At 37.3% G+C, this 20,637-nt stretch overlaps 1 protein-coding gene across 2 annotated transcripts in view; it reads left to right on the forward strand.

The window, feature by feature from the left end:
• pax7b (paired box 7b) overlaps positions 1 to 20,637 on the forward strand; it is a 59,655-nt gene that overhangs the window by 17,446 nt on the left and 21,572 nt on the right. For both annotated transcript variants that reach the window (XM_051660145.1, XM_051660146.1), the window contains exons 5-7: positions 5,896 to 6,092; positions 13,430 to 13,595; positions 13,791 to 13,987. In XM_051660145.1, the coding sequence (XP_051516105.1) occupies positions 5,896 to 6,092; positions 13,430 to 13,595; positions 13,791 to 13,987 (560 nt within the window). The remainder of the gene's footprint in view (positions 1 to 5,895; positions 6,093 to 13,429; positions 13,596 to 13,790; positions 13,988 to 20,637) is intronic.

Here is a 20,637-nt window from a genome sequence, read left to right on the forward strand (position 1 = left end):
AAGTTATTGAAACACAATATGAGGATCATCAGTTTTTTAGCATTGCCAGGTATTTGATTTTGATTAATTTTTGGAATAACCAAAATTGTTTAATTGCATTGCAACCATGTGATGCTCTATGAGCCAATCTTTGTGCTAGCCCCCTCTTTTCTTCTGCTCTCTGAGGAGTTGCTTTACACAAACAAGTAAATGATGGCAGAGTCCTGAAATCAGAGAGATTGCTCAGAAGCAGGTGAAAGTGTAAAACATGGGATTAATATTTATAATTATACATTATTTCTTCCATAGTACCAGAGAGTGTATGGACGTGTCTGAATGAAAACTAATTTGTTAATAGTTTGAAAGTCCATTCAGGGAAATGGTTGCACCAATGGTTCTTTGAATTTTTGACCAAAAGCTAGTGGTGATTTAAAAGATAAATTGATTTTAGTCACCTAGGATAAATTCTTGATCAACTATGACATTAAGAAACAGCAGTGTTTTGCATTTTAAAGCAGAGAATAGCACAACATCAAATGTAAAATAAAAATAGCCAATCAAAAAAGCTTTATCAACAATTAGGTGGCTAAGAATATTAGGGTAGTGTTCATGATTTAAAAACAAATGGGATACTCTGAAGGACAGAACAGCTTAATTTGGTGACCAACTTGTCTTGTTGGACCCTGCCATGTTTAATACCACACAAATGAGTGAAAATGTGTTTGAAACAAGGAGGCCAGTTGTGTGCCTTAGCTAATTCTTGACACAACCTGAGTGTAATGTTGTTCTGAGTGCCAGTTCTGATGAAGACAAGTGTGTGATGTTTGCTATCATGCTAAGCTTTGTGGAATGTGCAGCTGTGGAAAGAAACTTTACCCCAGGCCCTTTAGCTCTTTACACAGGGACTGTGGCAGGACAGGTTAGAGGAAGAGAAAGCAAGAAATAGGGAATGAAAATGAAAAGACAACAGAGATGAGAAAGAGGTCTGAGTGTGGCCATGATGATGAATATCCCATCTGCTCACTGGTGTTGTTGTCTTCAGGGACGGAAGAGAAGAGCTTATGCTGGGTGGTCATGACTACCCTTTGGCTTTAGTCACTCTTCATCCACAGCGGTTAATCACTGTCCTCCATGTTGCCTCTCTCAAAGACTTTTATGCCCAAATGTCAACAAAAGCTAAGTCAGGTTGTCTGTATAAAGCTCTGTGAATCAGTTCAAAACTGTACAGAGATTTAGATTACTGGCTACTTGTATGGGTTGAGTTTTACTGAAGGGCTTTTAGTCAAATTCATATTCTAGATACAGTACATTAGGGCAATTCTGTCCTTATTAACTGCCTTTGATGTTTAAATGCCATTAGTCAGGTTGGTCCAATGAGGCACATTCACTCTTAATAACTTGAAGTTTGAAGTTTTTAATAGATTTGGGTATGCAATAGTTGTCAGAGCTTGTCAGAACAAAAACATTGCTCATTAACTGTCGGATTATCTTACTCAGAAAATCATGTCTCTGTGTTTTTGCATCATGTGCCTTTCGCTCAAAAAATATCAAATTTAACAATACCACAACCCCGGAGGAATACATGAATAATGGAATAATGCGTTCACAGGAAATCTTAATTAATCACATTTTATCAACATCCCATGAACATTTTAATAGATTTAAAATGTCATCTTATTTTAATTGGGATGTTCATGTTCTATCCTGATCAGTGGTTTGGCAATGAACTCTAATTTTTTTTAACAACAGATATAAAATACTTTGCTGCATTTATTATTATTCAACAGCAAAGATCCCATCCTCAAAGGTGTCTGCTCCGGGCCATTTCAGAGAAAATGTGTCTTAATTATATTTATGCTGCAGCACATTCAATATATCTGGGTATTTGCCATGGTCACATTTTTGTGATAGGACCTAGCATGTCATTTGTGGGAACTCACAGAGACAAAGATGAGGTCCAGGTTTTCTGTTTCATTTCCATAATCCTATCTTCATTATACTAAGTGTAGGAGAGAGAGAGAGAGAGAGAGAGAGAGAGAGAGAGAGAGAGAGAGAGAGAGAGAGAGAGAGAGAGAGAGAGAGAGAGAGAGATGCTGACCTTTAGCAAGAGAGTGCTGTCAAACTTATTCTGGTTTTATCTGTCTGTGCAGGGCTGGCTGAGAAGCAGCTTGTGTGTTGTCTGTTATGGCAGCTAAATTACATTGTAATTGTTGTGACGAGGGCAGAATGTGATATGGCAGAATACATACTCATCAGTCATGCATGCACAACTGCATCAAGCATCTGGTCTTTCAAACTGTGTTGCTTAGATTTGTCCCTCTGATTTTCATTTATTTGTCCAAAGGAAAGAAAACAGGGGGAATGTGAAGTTGTTGATTACAGACCTCTGGTTTTCAAATAAATCTGCTCAGATAATGGACTCTTTTCACTCTTTTTACAGACTGTGATGATGCATTTCTGCCTAAATTTAGCAGCGGAAATCTAGCATTTGTTTATAAACTGTATATATTATTTGATGTACTGTAAATGTATAACATTCTTTTTGTTATACTACCCTGGGATTAAAGGAATATTCCGGGATCAATAGAAGTTAAGCTCAATCGACAACATTTGTGGCATAATGTTGATTACAACAAAAAATCATTTTTGACTCGTCGTTCCTTTTGTCTAAAAAAAAAAAATCGAGATTACAGTGAGGCACTTACAATGGAAGTGAATGGGGCCAATTTTTGGAGGGCTTCAAAGCAGAAATGTGAAGCTTATAATTTTATAAAAGCACTTACATTAATTCTTCTGTTAAAACTCAAGTATTATTTGAGCTGTAAAGTTGTTAAAATAATTGTAATTAGGGTTTACTGCATTACGTCGTCAGGGCAGTGAAGTTAAAAATCTGATATAGCTTTACACAGATAAGGTTAGTAAGTGATTTTATCACACAAAAATCATGTTTACATACATTGTTTATGTCTTGTGGCTATACTTTTGAAATGTTCGCTTCTATTGTTAGTGCCTCATTGTGACCCAGATTTTTGCTTTTTTTAAAGAAAAGGAAAGACAAGTCGAAATTGAGCAAATTGGAACACAAAAATAATATTTGTTGTGGTCTCCCATTCACCTCTATAGAGCTTTACCCCGGTATAGTTTACTTCCACATTCCAAATCCAGAAATGTGAAAAGAGTCCATTATGCGGGTTGATGAGGCAAAAGCAGGGCTGGAAATAGTTTGATTTTCTTCTGCTTTTCAAGTCTAGCATTATAGGGGTGAGCAAATAAATTCCACGTTGTCTCTGAAATGAAAGTCCCGGTCACCTCTAAGGATCCAGAGGTCTCTTTGGAAAATGATCAGTATAGAACACTGCACCTCAAGTGTTGTCACGGCAAGCCAAAGGCAAACCACTTTGTCGTAATCTCTCCAAATACAACATAGGGATTGTTGTAAGTGATGCTGAAGAGCATGAGTTGCCATATATATGAATACTTGAGAATGTTTTTACCACAGTGTTAGCATGAGGGGAGAATTTGGGCAAAATGAATCTTAAAAGAACAGGCAAAGGAATTGATTTAATTAATGCGGCCTCATGTCCTACGGCCACATGTAATCCGTTGAGAATTCCTGAGCATCAGCTCTGGGAGACAAAAAGACATCTACCAAAGGACTCCTCAAGTGGCCTGTAATGAGAACCTCTCTGTAATCCCATAATTCCTTGTTTAATTAAAAGACAGAACTGGCCTGGATTCGGAGCCACTTTGATGGCTTTTTCATTGTTGTGCTTCTATTTGTAGGTTATTTTTAGAACTTTTTGTCCAGTTCTTTATCCACACAAACAAAAACACACAAACAGTGACTAGCAGACATATGCATACCATAATCTGATGTTGCCCTTAGTTTGGATTTGCTGTAATGACCAAAGCAATGTCAAGGGTGTGCCAAAGTAAAAACACACAAAAAAAATTGATATGAAGAGAAACATGAATGAACTACAAATGAAATGACTTTGTTTCTTTTCAAAATCATTTTACTTTAAAATGAATTTGAATATTTGAAATATGTTCACATACTTAGATCCAAGCTTTTTTGTTACTCAGCCAAAAGTTAGGAGTTTGTGTTCCCAAACTTACCTCCTTGCTGTCTCCAAATGCAATAGTGTGGAATCAAAATTGTCAGAAACAGAATCTGTCAACACAAGTTCTACTGTTGTGCAATTACCTCCCCAATCCCTCTTGTATTTCACCTGGCCTGAAAAACCAGTTCTTGCTGTATTCAGGATCTTTTTTAAGGATCCTATTAAAGAGCGGATGTTTAGGATGTGGAATATATGTTCTGAAGTTCACTGCTGATATGTTTGTGGGATGAAAATTCTGAGCACCATTTGGTTGGCTTCTGTTCAGTACCTCTCATTCAAATGCCTCTCACGCCTTGGGCTATTACACCAGGGCTGTCTGACATGGAGGCAGGGCAGAGTGAATGAGCAGGAAGTGTCATATAAGGTCATGTCCATCATCTCCTCACCAGATTAAACTATATCATTTGGCACACTCATTTTCCCCTGCAGCCTATGGGCAGATGGCTCTTTTAAACCCTGATCTAGGCCTCTCCTGAACTCTTCGCCTGCTAGGTATTTCAATGCTAAAACTGGCACAAAGAATGATGAAATAATAATGATTATTAAAGAAAAGGTGTCTAGGTCAAGGGTTCTGGGTTAAGAGAGAGAGAGAGAGAGAGAGAGAAGGGTGGAGAAGGAGAGTGTAAACCCACGGCAGTGTGCAGTGTGACAGCCTTCACTGTGGCAGCTATCGGCCCACAAGGCTCCTCTATAATCAAGCGTGTTCAGAGGGGGCAGTCTTGGAAGCCCACACCAGCATTAGCAAATAAGAAGCCTGGGTTCAGCCATCACTAATGTAGAATTGCTTCAATTTAGGGGGAAGTCATGGCCTGGATTAAGGCCAGTGTCTACAGAGCTAGTCCCCCAATGTTGCTGAAGGGATTTTCAGGGATCAGCCCAGTGCCAGCCATACTGGAAATAAATAAGGAATCAACTCAAATGAAATGGGCTATAAGATCTTCCCTGCCATAGGTGGAGAAGTTGGATGATATTGATATGACTGTTGTTCTAAACCCATATGACTTTCTTCTGTGGAACACAATGGAGTTAGGCAGTGTGTTAGTCTCAGTCACCATTCACTTCCAGTGATTGCATTGATCCATCTTTTTTTTCTTTCATATAATGGAAGTGAATTTTATAATTTGAATAATTTAGTGACTGTGCCTCACAGCAAGGATGAGCAAATGTTTCATTTTCATCAATAGGCTTCTTTGCTTGAAATACCACCCACACACCTCCTCTTTGCATCAGATCAGATTTGAGCTCATTCACTCTGTATCAGCTTACCCCCAACTAACCAATAAACAGCAATGCTATAGATATCTGCAACTGACATGACTGCGCTTGACAGATAATCCACCGTGTTATAAACATGCCGAGAATATATCGTAAATGCCATTTAATGAAATGAACCCAGTAATATACTGGAATTATTTACATAGTGCCAGTTTTGTTTCGTTTTAGTGGAGAATACTGGTACGGGGATAGCTAAGGTGGTCTGCGGAGATTAACTCCCCCCATTTTTCCTCCATGGCCCCAGGGCCAGCTCGGATGTGTGCTGATGTGGGATTGTATTTACAGGAGCCTCGCTTGTAAAAATAGCCATGCATGGAAATAATATTTGCTTGAAAGCCACACACATTCACTCTGACATGCACACATGTCAAAATCAGTATGATGAGAGTATTCATAATAAGAGAGCTTTCTGGTAGGCTTGTCTCACTGGAAAAGTACAGTAGTTGCCTGCAACTTATGTAGCAGTGTGCATGATACACTCTGACTCAGTTCGCTCATTCTCTGTCCTCTATGATAGGTCGAATTGATGATGGCTCCGACGTGGAGTCTGAACCGGACCTGCCCCTGAAAAGAAAGCAGAGGCGCAGTCGAACCACCTTCACAGCTGAGCAGCTAGAGGAACTGGAAAAGGCCTTCGAGAGGACACACTACCCAGATATCTACACAAGAGAGGAGCTGGCCCAGAGAACTAAGCTCACTGAGGCTAGAGTACAAGTACGACACCTCTTTAAACGGCAATGTCCTTTGCATTTAGACTGTAGTAGAGTTATACATGGCTTTAAATATTAATTAAAGCCACATATGAATTAAGAAGCATAATACAACAGTTAGTTCCGGTTCTCCAATTTGATTGGATGAATGACATTCAAAGAGTGCTGATTATTTAAAAACATCCCTGAAAAAACATCATTATTTGTATTGCTCTGCATACTGTGCTCCTTGGCAGTGATCATGCTTTGGCTTCTTTTGGTGCTATTTTCGTTGGTGGAGCAAAAATGTATAAAAATAAAAAGTCTATATTGTGTTTGAAAGTGTAAGCCACTAACTGTATATAAGCTGTTAAAAAAAAATTTTGTTTTTCTCTCTATTGCAATCGTGTGAGGCCTGCGGCCTTGTGCTTATGGCCCAATCAAAGCCATGCTGATAATCAGTACAACAGCATTGTTGCTCAGTATTGATATTTCTTGATTACCTTCACCATTCTGTACACAAAGGTTATTAGTGCTTGTGTATGCAGTTTACTTAGGGGTGAGAAAGGATGCTATGCATAAGACTGATGCTCTCTGTTGGAGATGTGAATGGCATTTCAGTCAAGAGTTCAGCTGTAAGTTCTATAGAGCACTAATGTCACTAAATCTCTTGGACTAAGGTCCTCTGATTGATGATGCATGTAACATTGCAACAGTTCATCTCAAAGAGAGTCCTAGAAAAACACAGCAGGCCTCTTCCTGCCAGCCATATCACAGTGGACGACCATGAAGACAGAAAGATGATCAAGTGACTAACATGATGGCACTTCCTCTGTTAACTTGCATTTAGATGAAAAGTATTTGAACCCCCTTCAATTTGTACAATTAAAGAAATGCGTAAGCCTAAACGGAATTCATGATTTGTAGAAGAGCAGCATAAAATACCTGGGGCCATTAAATCAAGCTGAAGTGGGTCATTTTTGTGGCAATATCTTCACCATACAGAATTGGAAATATAATACAGTGTTGGGCTGGTTGGGATGCTCAAACAAACAGAGGAATATTTTGATTTACACTTTTTTGAGGAAATCAACCTACAAAGGGCTAGGATAGGAGAAAGTATTTTACCACTGAAAAAAAAAATACACACTTCAGCTTTATTTGTAACACAATTTTTTAAATAAATAATCTCAGGGACAGAATTATACCTCTAAATCACTCATTTACATAGAGGCCCATTTGTTAGCATCCAACACATTTTGGTTTTTTCCAGAACTAACAAACATCTCCACTTAAGGGCCCTCAGTATTGTCCTCCCACCACCACTGGTCCTGACAGCACGTCAACCATGTGGATAGTTGAAACAATGAGAGGGAAATACAGTAGAGTTATGGCAGCAGCTGTTGGGAGCATTGGGAGGGGGGTAAAAAGAGCGAGAGTGCATTCCTGATGGATTTCTCACTTCAGCTTTTGGATGGGATCTTTTCTTCCCACCACTTTCAAGCCCACCACTGCCTCTTGTAAAATTTGCTGCATATCAGAGAGCATCATACACTCTCTCCTGGGAATCCCTCTCCACCAGTAACATTAATCAATCAAGAGCTTGTAAAAGATATGACCACTTGCTGTGGCCCTCCAGTGGTACAGGCTTGTAGACTTTAAATGCTAATGGTCTTGATGTTAAATTAAAGTAAAAGACCTGTAGTAAAAGAGTGAAGGAGGAACAACTATGTAAGGTCAATCTATGTTGGTCAGACTTGTTCACAAGTCTCTTATGCAGAGTCCAAGTTCAAGTCGATGTATTTTGACTTATGCCCAAATTTAAATGCTGGATTATATGGAATGATTTTAATACTGATTTTAGTCCCGATTTGAAGAGTCTGCAGATTTTTGGCCAGTCAGAGTTTCACAGAAAGTTGTATAGTGCAGTATATGATGGACTCAGGTTTCAATTTCTTACCCTCAAACTATGATTCTATTTCTGGTCTTGATTATTCGATTTTGTGATACAAGGTAATTTGTGTTAATTTGAAAATACTGTATGTAAATTGCTTGGCATCATGACATAATTGAAATGCAGCTGTCTCTCTTTCTTTTTGCTTCTCAGTCTCTCTTTTAAGCAGAGAGAGGACCTCTCAGTGGCAGTATCAGGGAGCCTGCTGATTTCTCTGAAATGTTAGTGATTTGGCCCTGAGGTTCTCTCTCTGAAAGGAGCCCCATCGGGCCTTTGGCCCTTTTGTGTGTTTATGGCAACTGATGCTAATAAGACAAGTAAATAAACATGACTGAAAATTGACATCAGTTCTGAGGGAGCATTTTTCTTGACATACTTGAATCAGGCAAGGATTATATATATATTTTTTAATTTACTCATGTTGTTCCAAACCTGTATGGCTTTCTTTCTTGATTGGAACACTAAAGGAGATATTTAGCACTTTAAAATTGGTCTGTTCCTCACACAAAGCCATTATATGGCTTCAGTAGAATTATATATAATATATGAGTCACATGAACAGCTTTTATAATACTTTTATGGAGCTTTTGCTTCCATTCGGTAACATGAAAGCTTCAGTTCCCATTCTTTGTAACTGCCTGCACAAAACAACCGAATCATTCTTCAAAATTTCACCTTTTGTGTTCCATGGAAGAAAGGTCTACGGGTTTAGCACAACATGAGGGTGAGAAAATTTTGATTGATTTTTCCTTTTTGGGTGAACTATCCCTTTAAATCTCACTGGAAAATATGAAACCACCACATACTCAGTGTCTTGGCCCAAGAGCTTATGTTTTGTTTTCTCAACCCAGTCATAGCCCAGCAGTTGGTTCTTGAGAGGCTGAGCAGATGATGTGTGTGAGTGTGTATTTGCGTGTGTGTCAGCACTTTGGTTGGAAATGGCTCAAATGGAGATGCCAGGGCTCTGGGATCATTGCTTTTGTGGAGGGGAAGGTGTCTGACCCTGCTGGCTTTTGGCAGACCCCGTTGCCCTAGTGTCAACCCACTTGTGTGCAGCTGCACTGACACAGTATCCAGATGTCTGAGAGAGGGAGAGAGAGAGAGAGAGAGAGAGAGAGAAAGAAAGAAAGAAAGAAAGAAAGAAAGAGGGGGAGAGAGGGAGTATTCTTGATGCCAAAGAGAGAAAGTCAGACATGGATCAGTGGTGATGTCAAAGCCGTTTATTCAAATCGCTAATTTATGTTTTCAGTGTTTTTCTATTAGCTGTCATCTGTATTCACTGAGCACTGTCACTGTGTAGTTATTCTTAAGCACAGACACTTTACTCATAATTCCACTGTTTTATTGCCCCTGATGACAAATCACGGGAATTGATCCATGTCTGACTAAGTGCTTCCAGGTCTTAAAGCATGGTTGCTGGTCTTTCTGGTTCACTGCTTTTTGTAAGACCAGAGGGAGACATGACCACAGGATGAATTAATGGTGAATTACAGTTAATTTCATAGGCAATGGCAGTTATTACATTTTCCAATCAGTTAGTGAGGCAAGCAATCTTTTTTGTGATATGCTGAAGTGTCAGGTTGTGGTACAACCACTGTGAAATATGAGGAGAAGATTAGAAGATAGAAGTGGTTTAATCTAGACATAAAACTCTGAGGAACCATTTTTCTCACAAGGAAACTGTTTATCCTATTTTTAGATCAGTGGTTCTGAAATGATTTTGCTTCAGGACTCAGGCTTTATATTGGGCATCGAGTGGCGAAATCTGTACCACAATTGTTAATCGTACATAAGTAAAATAAAACATTTAAACATATTATTATAAAGGTCCATGTTGACATCTGCCAGTTTGGCTGGCTTCTACCAAATGACAGACAAATTTGCATCAACATACCACAGATTGTGATTGGATGCACAGTAGTTACAAAAGATATGGGAAACGTATTCTTCTCATTTAAAGTTTGTAAGCTTATGTATTTTGCTATCCTAAAAAAATCACAAAATCATCATTCCTACTGTCCGTGACCCTATCAGAACAGATGTGCGACCCACCACTTTTAGATTATATTCTAAAAAATGTAACTATGAAATATTCAACTATAGATACTGTGACCTAATTTGAACATAAATCTCTATCCACCTTACATGACCCTCTGAGATATGTATGACTTTGTGTTGAGGAACTCTGCTATCAGGTACAGAGCGAGGAGAGTTAGTCCTTCCACATGTTATGCACAAGTAGACTTGGAGATGTCTCCACTTCCTCTCTGTAATCTGGCACCCTTTGATCCAATCCTGAAACAAGACTTCCAGGCCACAAGTGTTGGAAGATATGACTCCTCTGTTGTGGAGTCATATCACATGCATTGTGATTGATCCCAGCAAAGTCTGGAGCCAATTATTCTATACCAGCTCCACACTTACACTCATGTCTTACGAAAAATTAGAGCTTCAATAAATAGGTCAAATACTGTAAATAGATTACATTGTTTGGGTTTTGTATTTATGTATTCACATATTATTTGTAAATGTATATGATTGTAAAAGCAAAGAAGAGAGTGTGAATGCACCCAAGGGTTATACAATCCATGCTAGACATCTGGGTGATATAGAAGTTGAATTTTGCAGATGTTTCTGGAGAGGGGCCCCGTTTTACATAGTTTTGCCACACTGTTACTTCCGGGGTCCACTCTAGCCTGCCTCTGTCCAGTCTCTTCACCCATCCTTTCCAACTGCCCTTCCCAACTTCTACCAGCCTTGCCCAGTAGCCTTCTGCATGGAGCCCCTGAGATTGATATTGGCCTTTTTTACGCCTCTCAGCCACTGTTATGTTCTACTTTTTTGCTGTGAAATTCAATCACGTTATCCAGGTTTAACTCCTCGTCTTCCTGTCTGCTCACCAACCGCCCTGCACATGGCAATGGTAATCCAAGGAATACATACTGTATAACCATCATAGTCAGAGAGACAGCAAAAAAGAAAGGGAAAGGAACAGATAGGGTGGCCAGGATGATTGATATTGGATGAGAACGCAAGATGCTGCCCACTCGAATCTCTCAAGTGGAATGTGAAATCATGACACAGTCCGCAATCAGATTTGTCTTCCATTTACCTCCGTTCCTTTTGTCTGTCTCACTCCTCCTGTTGTGCATCACTGGAAGATTGAGAGTATATTGAATTTTTCGACTTCCATTCTCTTGAAACCAAATGCAATCAGACAACAGTTTCTTCAGCCACACTCAAACGGATTCTCCTCTCTTAAATGTTTCGCCAAGTGCCACCATTCACTTTTAAAGAAATTATTTGAACTCTTTCAGAACTACGAAATGAGTTGGCCATTTTGGTTGGGCAGTGTGCTTTGTGCCTCCACTCAAGCAGGGAAATGAGAAGAGTGGGGAATTAGAGAGAACAGCAGCAGAGAGAAAATCCCTGCTCAAGGTGCCTTTGCTATCGGGTTCCAGAATGGTGCTTTCAGAAGCCCTTGCTCACAGCAAGCCTCTTAGGAGATCCATCTATTGAGTGTGGGACAACAGGCACTCTAGCCTCTAACACTGAGATATGCACCTTCTAATGCCTCGTGCTACCCTTCTGTTCTGGCTAATAACAGATCCCCATCCTTACCTAAGACATGTAAAGTAATGGGGCTTGTGTCAGTGGGACTTGTAGTTTATGTGAAGAGTTATTGACACATTGTGGCAGTTTTGTTGGAGGTGCAATTTTGGGCAGCTGATGGGGGGGTGGTGGAGTGCTGCTGAACTGGGATTTTGAGGTGGAATTTTAAATGGATTTTAATAGCATCAATTAAAAACAATTAAATAAATAAAAAATCCAATATTTTCCAGTAGTCTAGTATTCTCACAGGTTGGGTGTTTTTGGCATGTTTATGCAAGTAGACAATTGCTAACCATGTTCAAAGCAGTAATTAGTCCCCTGGTGTGTTACAAAGCATAATTATATAGGTCTTATAGGTGTTTCCTGGTCTTATAGGTGTTTCCTAGTCTTCATTTGGATAAGTGAATGAGACGGGAAGGTTTTTAAGGAATGTCATTGTGGTTGCTTCTTTTCCATGGGTGGGATTTTCTTTAATGAATTTAGAAATTCCCATTTCTATTTTTTTATTTATTTTATTTATCAGTTTTATTTATCACCACATGGCCATTTCAACAACATATTTTAAGGAATCAATGGGCTGTAATGCACTAATCAACTACTCATTATTGACCTCATAAAATCTATTATATGAATTTGCCTGAGAATTTATGTAGAATGATCTGAATTTTTATCTTTCATTCTGTTACTTTTGTGTGCAAATATTGAAGGGGAGCCTGTGAGGATAAAAGAGAGAGGCAGAGAAAAAGTGTGTACACATACAGTATGTCTATGCCAGCCCCTTGATCAATGCCCGGGCTGAAAGCGTCATTCTTGAGGAGTTGTTTAAAAAAGGACGCCCTCTCTTTGTGGTCTGATTCATTGAAGGGCCATTGTCCCCCTCTTTCACTTCCACTCACAATGGTGGAGACCATTTGAAAAACAACAGTAGATTAACTGCACTGCCAGTGTATTAAAGTCTGAAGAATGGCCCCTCTGAGGCATAGATCAATGTCATTCACTCTTTTGCATACACAGGGGCAGTGCCCCGGCCCCAGAGAGGAGCGGGTTATTGGCCGCTCTCCCCATTTCAATGAGTCACATTAGAATGAAACTTTGAAAATGTGTCTTAATGTGGCAGAAGCATTTTGCCCCCTTCCTTTCTTTCTTTCTTTCTTTCTTTCTTTCTTTGAAAAATTTAACACAATAAAGGATGTCTTGTTGATTTTAAAAAGAAATTTGTAAAGAAAATGTTTTTTCAAACTAATAAATAAACATTCACAGTCTCTTTTTACATTAATCTTCCCTTTGTTAAGGGGTTATGAAGAAAGTCATTAATAATTAATAATTCATTTACAAATGCATTGTAAATCATTGATATGTGGTTATAACTACATGAAGGGAAATATTGAAAAGGGGGTCCTTGCAAATACTGAGGACATGCGACTTTAGGTAACTAGGGTTAGGCAAGTTAGGACACCACTCATGAATGTGACAAGGAAAGTGACAACACAAGAGAGTCAAGACATTTCAGTAATGAATATAAACACATAGCGAACTGTAGCAAAATGACATACTCCCTCTTTTAAATCTCACTGTAATAAAACTTTTGCTGCATTGTGACATAAGTCACACATTAGGGCATTTTATGTTTTTCATTTTAAGTGTGTTTATTAAGCATTTATAACATGTAAGTTAAATTGCTCACTATTTGACAAGTATTGCATAAAAGTCGCCTTTCTTATTCATGTTGTTATACCGTATATTAATGATTTATAAGGCATTTGTAAATGACCTTAACGCTTTATGATTTTTTTCAGGTTTGGTTCAGCAATCGACGAGCAAGGTGGCGTAAACAAGCTGGAGCTAATCAACTGGCTGCATTTAACCACCTGTTACCTGGTGGGTTTCCACCCACAGGGATGCCCACTCTACCAACATATCAGCTTCCTGAGTCCACCTACCCATCAACAACATTACCACAAGGTAGCTTAACCAATCATGTCATCACTAATGTGATTTATTTGTGTAGAATTCTACCCTGTTCCAAGGCTTATTTTAGCACGACTATAAGCAAACACATCTTACAAATATCCTCAAATACAAATGTGAGTTGAAATTGGTCCCATGATGCATATGAGAAGCATTTTGTAATGCAATTAAATGTGCTGTTTTTTCCAGATGGCAGTGGCACAGTGCACCGACCACAGCCCTTGCCCCCCTCTACAATGCATCAGGGCGGGCTCTCCAGTGACAGCAGCTCCGCCTACGGGCTCTCATCCAGTCGCCACAGTTTCTCCAACTACACTGACACCTTCATGAGCCAGTCAGCATCCAGCAATCACATGAATCCCGTGAGCAATGGGCTTTCTCCACAGGTCAGTAAGGGTCACTGGTCACAGTGTTTAAATACTCTTCTCTATAGCCAGATGTCAAGAAGGTTTTCAAGTGGAATTACGAGACCTCGCTGAAGATAAAACAGCATATTCTTTGTTAGCTACTGTGTATGTTCGGTGATTAGATGCGTCTCATGTGTACTGAACAGACATGTTTTTGAGAAACTGTCTTTAAGTGGTTGATACACTCTTGTGTGGCTAAAGTAATTATAAGATAATGTTTTCTAATTAATATTCCTTTGTTTCTCCCACTCCCTAATTAAAATAACGATTTAATAGTTTGATTTCAGGAAAATTAGAGCTTGAGTTTCAAACAATACAGGATACCCTAAAGAGAACAAATCCTTTGCACAGTAAGAAATACTCAATCAAAGAGCTAGTAGCATTGTGCCTCATTGAGAAAAACAATCTCACCAAACTAATGGGTCTGTACATTTAATTGTCTAGAAGAAATTTCCAAGTCTTAAAAGACATTTAAACAATTCAGAATGTTTTAATTAATTGGAATAGAGCAACAAGTATAGTTGTATAGAAGCTCTTGTGTGGCTCTGTTTAGTGAGTTCAGAAAGGTGAAAGCTGAACATTGTGAAGTTATCATTCATCTTCTAGCTAGTTTAGTTATGTTGGATTTCAGTAAGCCATGCAATTGCGAATCAATTTAAGGCATGCTTCTCTTGTATATTGGTATATAGAATGAAATATGTACATTGTGTGTCTCTATTTGAGTGTGTGTTTTTGCGTAAAGGTTACTATATTAAGATGTTAATTTACCATCCTTGCCTGCTACCTTGAACAATGATGGGGAAAAATAAGGCTCTTTGCTTAGGCTGGATTATTAAATGCTAAATAATTGAAAAATGACTGCTATTGATGAATTTTTTTGGTGAAGAGTAAATTACATGCAATTGTTCATCTAATAGTGGGCAGTTCTGCCCACCATAACTGAGAAGATCTGACTAACAGGCAGAAAATAAGATTGAAATGGTGCGTAAGGAGTTGAAAATGAAATTCAATACTGCAGTTGTCCACAATTACCCCCTTGTTCACACATTTTATGACCACTTTTCCCCCCTCACCAAATATTTCTCAAAGCAGATTGGAAACTGGTATTACTCTTTTTTTTTTCCAAAAAGAGGAAAGAATTAGGGATTTGATGACAAAAAAGAGATTTTCTCTTTTGCTGCAGAGTTGGGGGATAACATAAGCGTTTCTCAGCATGTTTGATTGTTAATCGTATGGAGGGGCTTTAAGTACTAATGCTCTTGCTGCAAACCTGCATAAATAACATAGAACATGGCTGGTGCTTTTTTCTAATATAAAAAAGTTATTTTTTTACAGCCTGCTACAGAAACAAAATATAAAATTACAGCTTATTCTTGTTTTATCATTTAATTCATAATTTTATTTTAATTTGAGGCTGTCTGTGCTTTTTTTTCTACAATGTATTGCAGAATTTCCTCGCTTTGGCAATTTTACAGAAGGAATGTGAAAAAACAAACACGTAAAATTGTTCAGGTTATGCTACACTTTTTCATCAGTTAATTTTTATAGATTTAAATGGAAGAATGATATAGCAATAATAGCTGTGGTCAAATTATTGTCAAAGAACATTTTCAGATTCAAATATTAAATTTTTCCATGTGTTTTGTATGAATCTCACACTAAAATGAAGATGGTTTTCCCTTCATTTGACCCCTCCTTAGGCCCCCTAACCTCCCCATGCCAGTCCAGCCCCTCTCACCCAGCTCCACATGTCACATGTGGCTATTCCATCAGGCCCTTATTGTAGGAAAAATGTATGTTCTCTTTGACAGGAGTATCATAGTTCAACCCCAGCATCACACTGTGCCTCAGTGTCCATGAAAAGGCCGCCAGTGCCCCATAAGGCAAAACCCTCCTTAGTCTTCTCAACTACAGGGAGCCCACATGACAGTCCTTACAAGCTTGTTTTTGTACATCATGATTTTCTCCATCATTTGTCCAATCTACACTCTTTCTTTTACTTACAGTAATTCATTTTAACACATTAATTTAATCTTCAATGAAGACAATTCATGCAAATCAATGCAAATAAGCTGTGTTCGCTAAATTATTCTGTATGGATATGAAGAGTATAATTCGTTACAACAAAGGTTAGCAAAATTACCATCATGACTTGTGAATTTTATACAAAGGAAATACACAAGTAGAGCACAGTTTGTATTTCATTTTGTCAATGATGTTTCCTACCGCTTGTCAAATTGTAGTGGACTGTGGGAAACAGCAAGCACAGAGAGCCATTATTGGAAGCTTTATAGCTTAAAGTTGTTGTCATATTGTAGTATAATAGCCCATTGTTATTTGTCTGGACAACCACTTCATTGACACTATTGAATTTAGATTAGTTGGTTCTTCTTTATGACCCATCTAAAAGACAGTTTAAAAATAACACCTGCTTATACATTTCCTTGCGTTTACCTCTATATCCTTCAGATTTTTATATGTAGCATTAAACGCCACATATTTTATTGAACTGGATGTAAATAAAGACTTAAATTTGGTCATTGTTCAGTGAGGGATGGAGAGAAGAGATATATGATAATAATATAATAAAAATAAAATATATAATATTATATAATAATCATTTAATATAACAATAATTTAATTAGCTATAAAGACAAAAAATATCAAGCCTATTTTTAAGATTTGTTTTTTCATTTTAATTTCATTCCACAATTCAGTTTTATTAAATTTTTTATCTTTAAAAAAATAAATAAATAAATAAAATAAAATAATAATAATAATTTTCTTAAAGATTACTGAATTCAGCTGAATGGAAATTTGTGAAATGTAAATGTGTAAATCTGAAAAAAAATATTTTCTTGAGCGTTTAAATTAATTTAGATAATTCTTAAGCATCTTTTAAAATGTTATATTATCATATCGATTGAATCAGGAAGGAACATATTAGAGTGAGGCAAACCAAGTACCACAAAACATCAAAGAGAACAAATCCTTAGCTAATAGGGGCTGATGTTTGAACTGATGTTTTCCCACCAAAATGAAATCACTTCCTGAAGGTTGATGCCTTTAAGTAAAAGGCTTTTGTTAGTTATATTACAATTACAAAAGACTAATAGGATGGCAAGTGATACTGAAGGAAAAAATACCAATTAAAACAATATTTTCAGAAAAATGTTTTGTCTGAAACATTTTTATTAGAGAAAGAGGAAAACGTGAAGAAACAGCTGAAAGTTCCATCCAATTTTCCAGTCATCCATTTTTAGAATGGAAACATCCTCTCAAACCAAAGAAGTGAAAATATTTATTTACCCATATTTTCACATAATTGTGATATTGTGAAAAAAGAAAATGTACTAATATGGTTTCCATAGAAAAATTACTTTTTATTTATTATATATTAAATGGAGGAAAGACACCACTGTTTCTAGTTTAGGGAAATGTTATTGTACCAGCATTTTTGGAGCATGACATACAGTAAATGCACATTTTCCAATGCACTTTTGAAAACTCATGCAGGTGCCATGCAGGAGAAAATTCATGGTGTAGATAGACACAATCAGGTAGAGAAAAACTTTTGGGTTTCAGTATATGTGCTCTAATGGCAACTTGCCAGAATGAAATCCAACCCTGCTGGGTTCACAACACTAACAGGTGCACACCCTGCTCTCTCACTCCTCATGTGCCAGTAGAACCAGAGCACTTTCATACTGCACCTCTGGAAAACACATTAGTTCAGATGAAAATTATGCAATGCCAGTCTTAATCTCTATTAAGCCCACTTTTGGACCGGGTCAGAGCAATAGACAGATCTCTATGGCCTAGACTGCATGTCTTTTCTATGTTTCATCCTCTGGTGTACATAGAGACTAGTCCAAACATTGGACATGTGGAGAATGGATAAAAGCAGTAATAAAGCTGTTGGCTGCTTTTCTGTTACAGTCACTCCTCCTCCTACAACAGATGCTTTTTGTGCAGGCGGGCGATTGGGTTTGCAACGGGAGACGTTCCAGTATGTTATGCCTGATATGTGTCCTTTTTGTTGTTAGCTGTCGTAACTGGAGAGGAAAACAATGCACGCCAGTTTTAATGAACAGGTTTTACTCAAACCAACTATTCAATATAATCAGTCATGCTTTTTGTTTTGGGCCCCGTAGCAACAACACCACTCCTGAAAGCACTGAAGTCATCTAGCAAAGATTCCAGAGTGTCCCAGTACTAATGAGCATTACTGAAATTTCTGTAGTGTGCTGATTAAGTTGTCAGTGTCAGGTAATGATGCGTGCACATGTTTTTAGCTGTTAGTGTGAGTGCCTCTACGTTTCCCACATTACTGTAATGATATTGTTAATGAAGGATTGAAAACAAATTAGATTTTTTTATTTTTTTTGCTTACAATTTTGTTTTTGCTATTTTTATGTCATTTATGTTTATATTTATGTAAACTTTTAACAAGTGTTTTTTTTTTTCAAAGCATCTTATAATGAGAAATCCTTCGACATACACTATTCATAGACAACAAAATGTAAACAATGTAAATCTTAAATAAATTACATTATATATAAATAAATAGAAAAAATGTGGCAAACTTGTCCTCTGAATTTGGCAATGGAGTTTGTGGAATTTTCTTTATTTTCATCAAATTTAAAATTCATTTTTTAAATGTAACTTTATTTATAACATGCGTAAATAAAGAATATTTATCATTGTTTCAAATGTAATTTCATTTAATTCTTTCTGCCTCTTTTTCCAATTTATTATACACTGAAAATAAAAATAAATATATCTGGCAGACAAATAAATAAATAATTAATTAAATAAATAAATAAATAAAATGTAATTAACTTATTAAAATGTAAAAATGTGACAAATTAAAAATATTTTTTAAATGCAATAAACATTTAAAAACATACTGAAATATGACATGCTTAATTTAATAAACATTTAAAAACATATATTAAAAAATTACATTTAGAAACATTAAAATAGGATGTTTATGTGTTAAAAGAGTATTTAAAACAGTCATGCCTGTGGACTATGGACACAGACATGTTTATTGCAGAAAAAACAATTTGCCATAAAAAACAAAAACAAAACAAAACAAAACAAGAATAACAATGAAAAACAAACACATCCATAAACTTGTAACAGAAGCGAAAGGGAAAAAAACGTCAACAGTATTGTTTTTTTGGTTTTGTTTTTGCACCTATCTTCATTGCATTTGGAAGATTTGTGTTTTGTAATGAAGGAACTCTGGCTAGCATTTGATGTTAGGAAGGGAGAGCGAATAGGCTGGGTTTCAGCACTGGGGGATCAGAGACAGAGCAGTGCTCACCAACACTCTCTTTGATCCATATCCCCAGGCCTCCCTGCCTGAGCCACGCGCAAAACTCAGGCCTCACCAGTGATTCCTGACAACTGTCTGCTAGAGATAAGGGAGGGGGGACTCCAACCTCTCTCCTCTCTCCTCTCTTCCATTAGCACAGCAGCCACTTTAAACTGGATGAATTATATTTAAGAAGCCTGCACAGGGGTTGCCAAAAAAGAAATTTATATGAGAGTGAGAGTGAGAGAGAGAGAGAGAGAGAGAGAGAGAGAGAGAGAGAGAGAGAGAGAAAGCAGAAGAGGTTTGGGAAAGAAAAAAGACTGTGTTTTGCTTCACTCCTTTTGCTTCTTTTTTTTCTTCTTTGCAGCTTTTTGACAAGACATTGTGCACCTGAATGTCAATGAGTGAATCTGTATGTCCTCTCTGCTATTATTAAGACTGCAATATTAAGCCGCTCGCTGGGCATGGTGTCAGCTGGAACGTGACACCATCAGCAAATCAAAAGACTAAATAAATGAATATTTACATCACCCCCGTACTCCGAGATCAGAGGAGAACTGCTTGTTAATTAGAACCCGACTTAAATACAGATGCTGTTTCAATTTGGCAAGAGTTAAAAACTAAGAGGCTTTAAAAAAAGAAGAAGAAGAAAAAAGGTTGAGACCTGCTCTGAAGCTGTCAAGAAAATCAGGGGAATTTAAATCATATCCACTGGCAGAATGTTTTCTGCATGAATTTATTTAGTTTCTCTCTCTCATCCTATCTTTTTTCTCTCTAGCGTAGACTGAGTGAAATTGGAGTTTTGTGCATGTGTTAATGAAATATAGTTGGTTTCTCAGGTCACTCAGATACATACATTTCATATTCAATGGCTCCTGCTGGCGAGCTGCAGCTGTACAATATTTGTGTTTCAGAAGGTCTGCTGCATAACCCTATTTGTAGAGAAAGTGAAAAATTACTAAAAAGGATTTAATTATCCCTAGCTTGATCTTTACAATTGTATAGGTGAAACCGGGGCTAGTTGTCACTCAAGGAAGTGGTCAAAGGCAGTATCTCAGACACTGAATTTATGTTTTGAGTCAAAAGTCAAATTACATAAATGTGTGATTTTTCTAGCAGTGGATTTGTATGTTGGTTTGAAGCACCTAGTTTAAAACCCTCTTAAATTAGAATATTTTTTGTGAATTCTATCTTCTAAACCAAATTTTAATTACATTTTAAATTGTTATTAGTATAATTGTATATCTATATCTGTTGAATATACTGTACATTCTGTGCATTTAGGCAAAGGTCAACCATTTAATAA

The sequence above is a fragment of the Myxocyprinus asiaticus genome, chromosome 28 (assembly GCF_019703515.2).
Source record: "Myxocyprinus asiaticus isolate MX2 ecotype Aquarium Trade chromosome 28, UBuf_Myxa_2, whole genome shotgun sequence".
Classification (NCBI taxonomy): Eukaryota; Metazoa; Chordata; class Actinopteri; order Cypriniformes; family Catostomidae; genus Myxocyprinus; species Myxocyprinus asiaticus.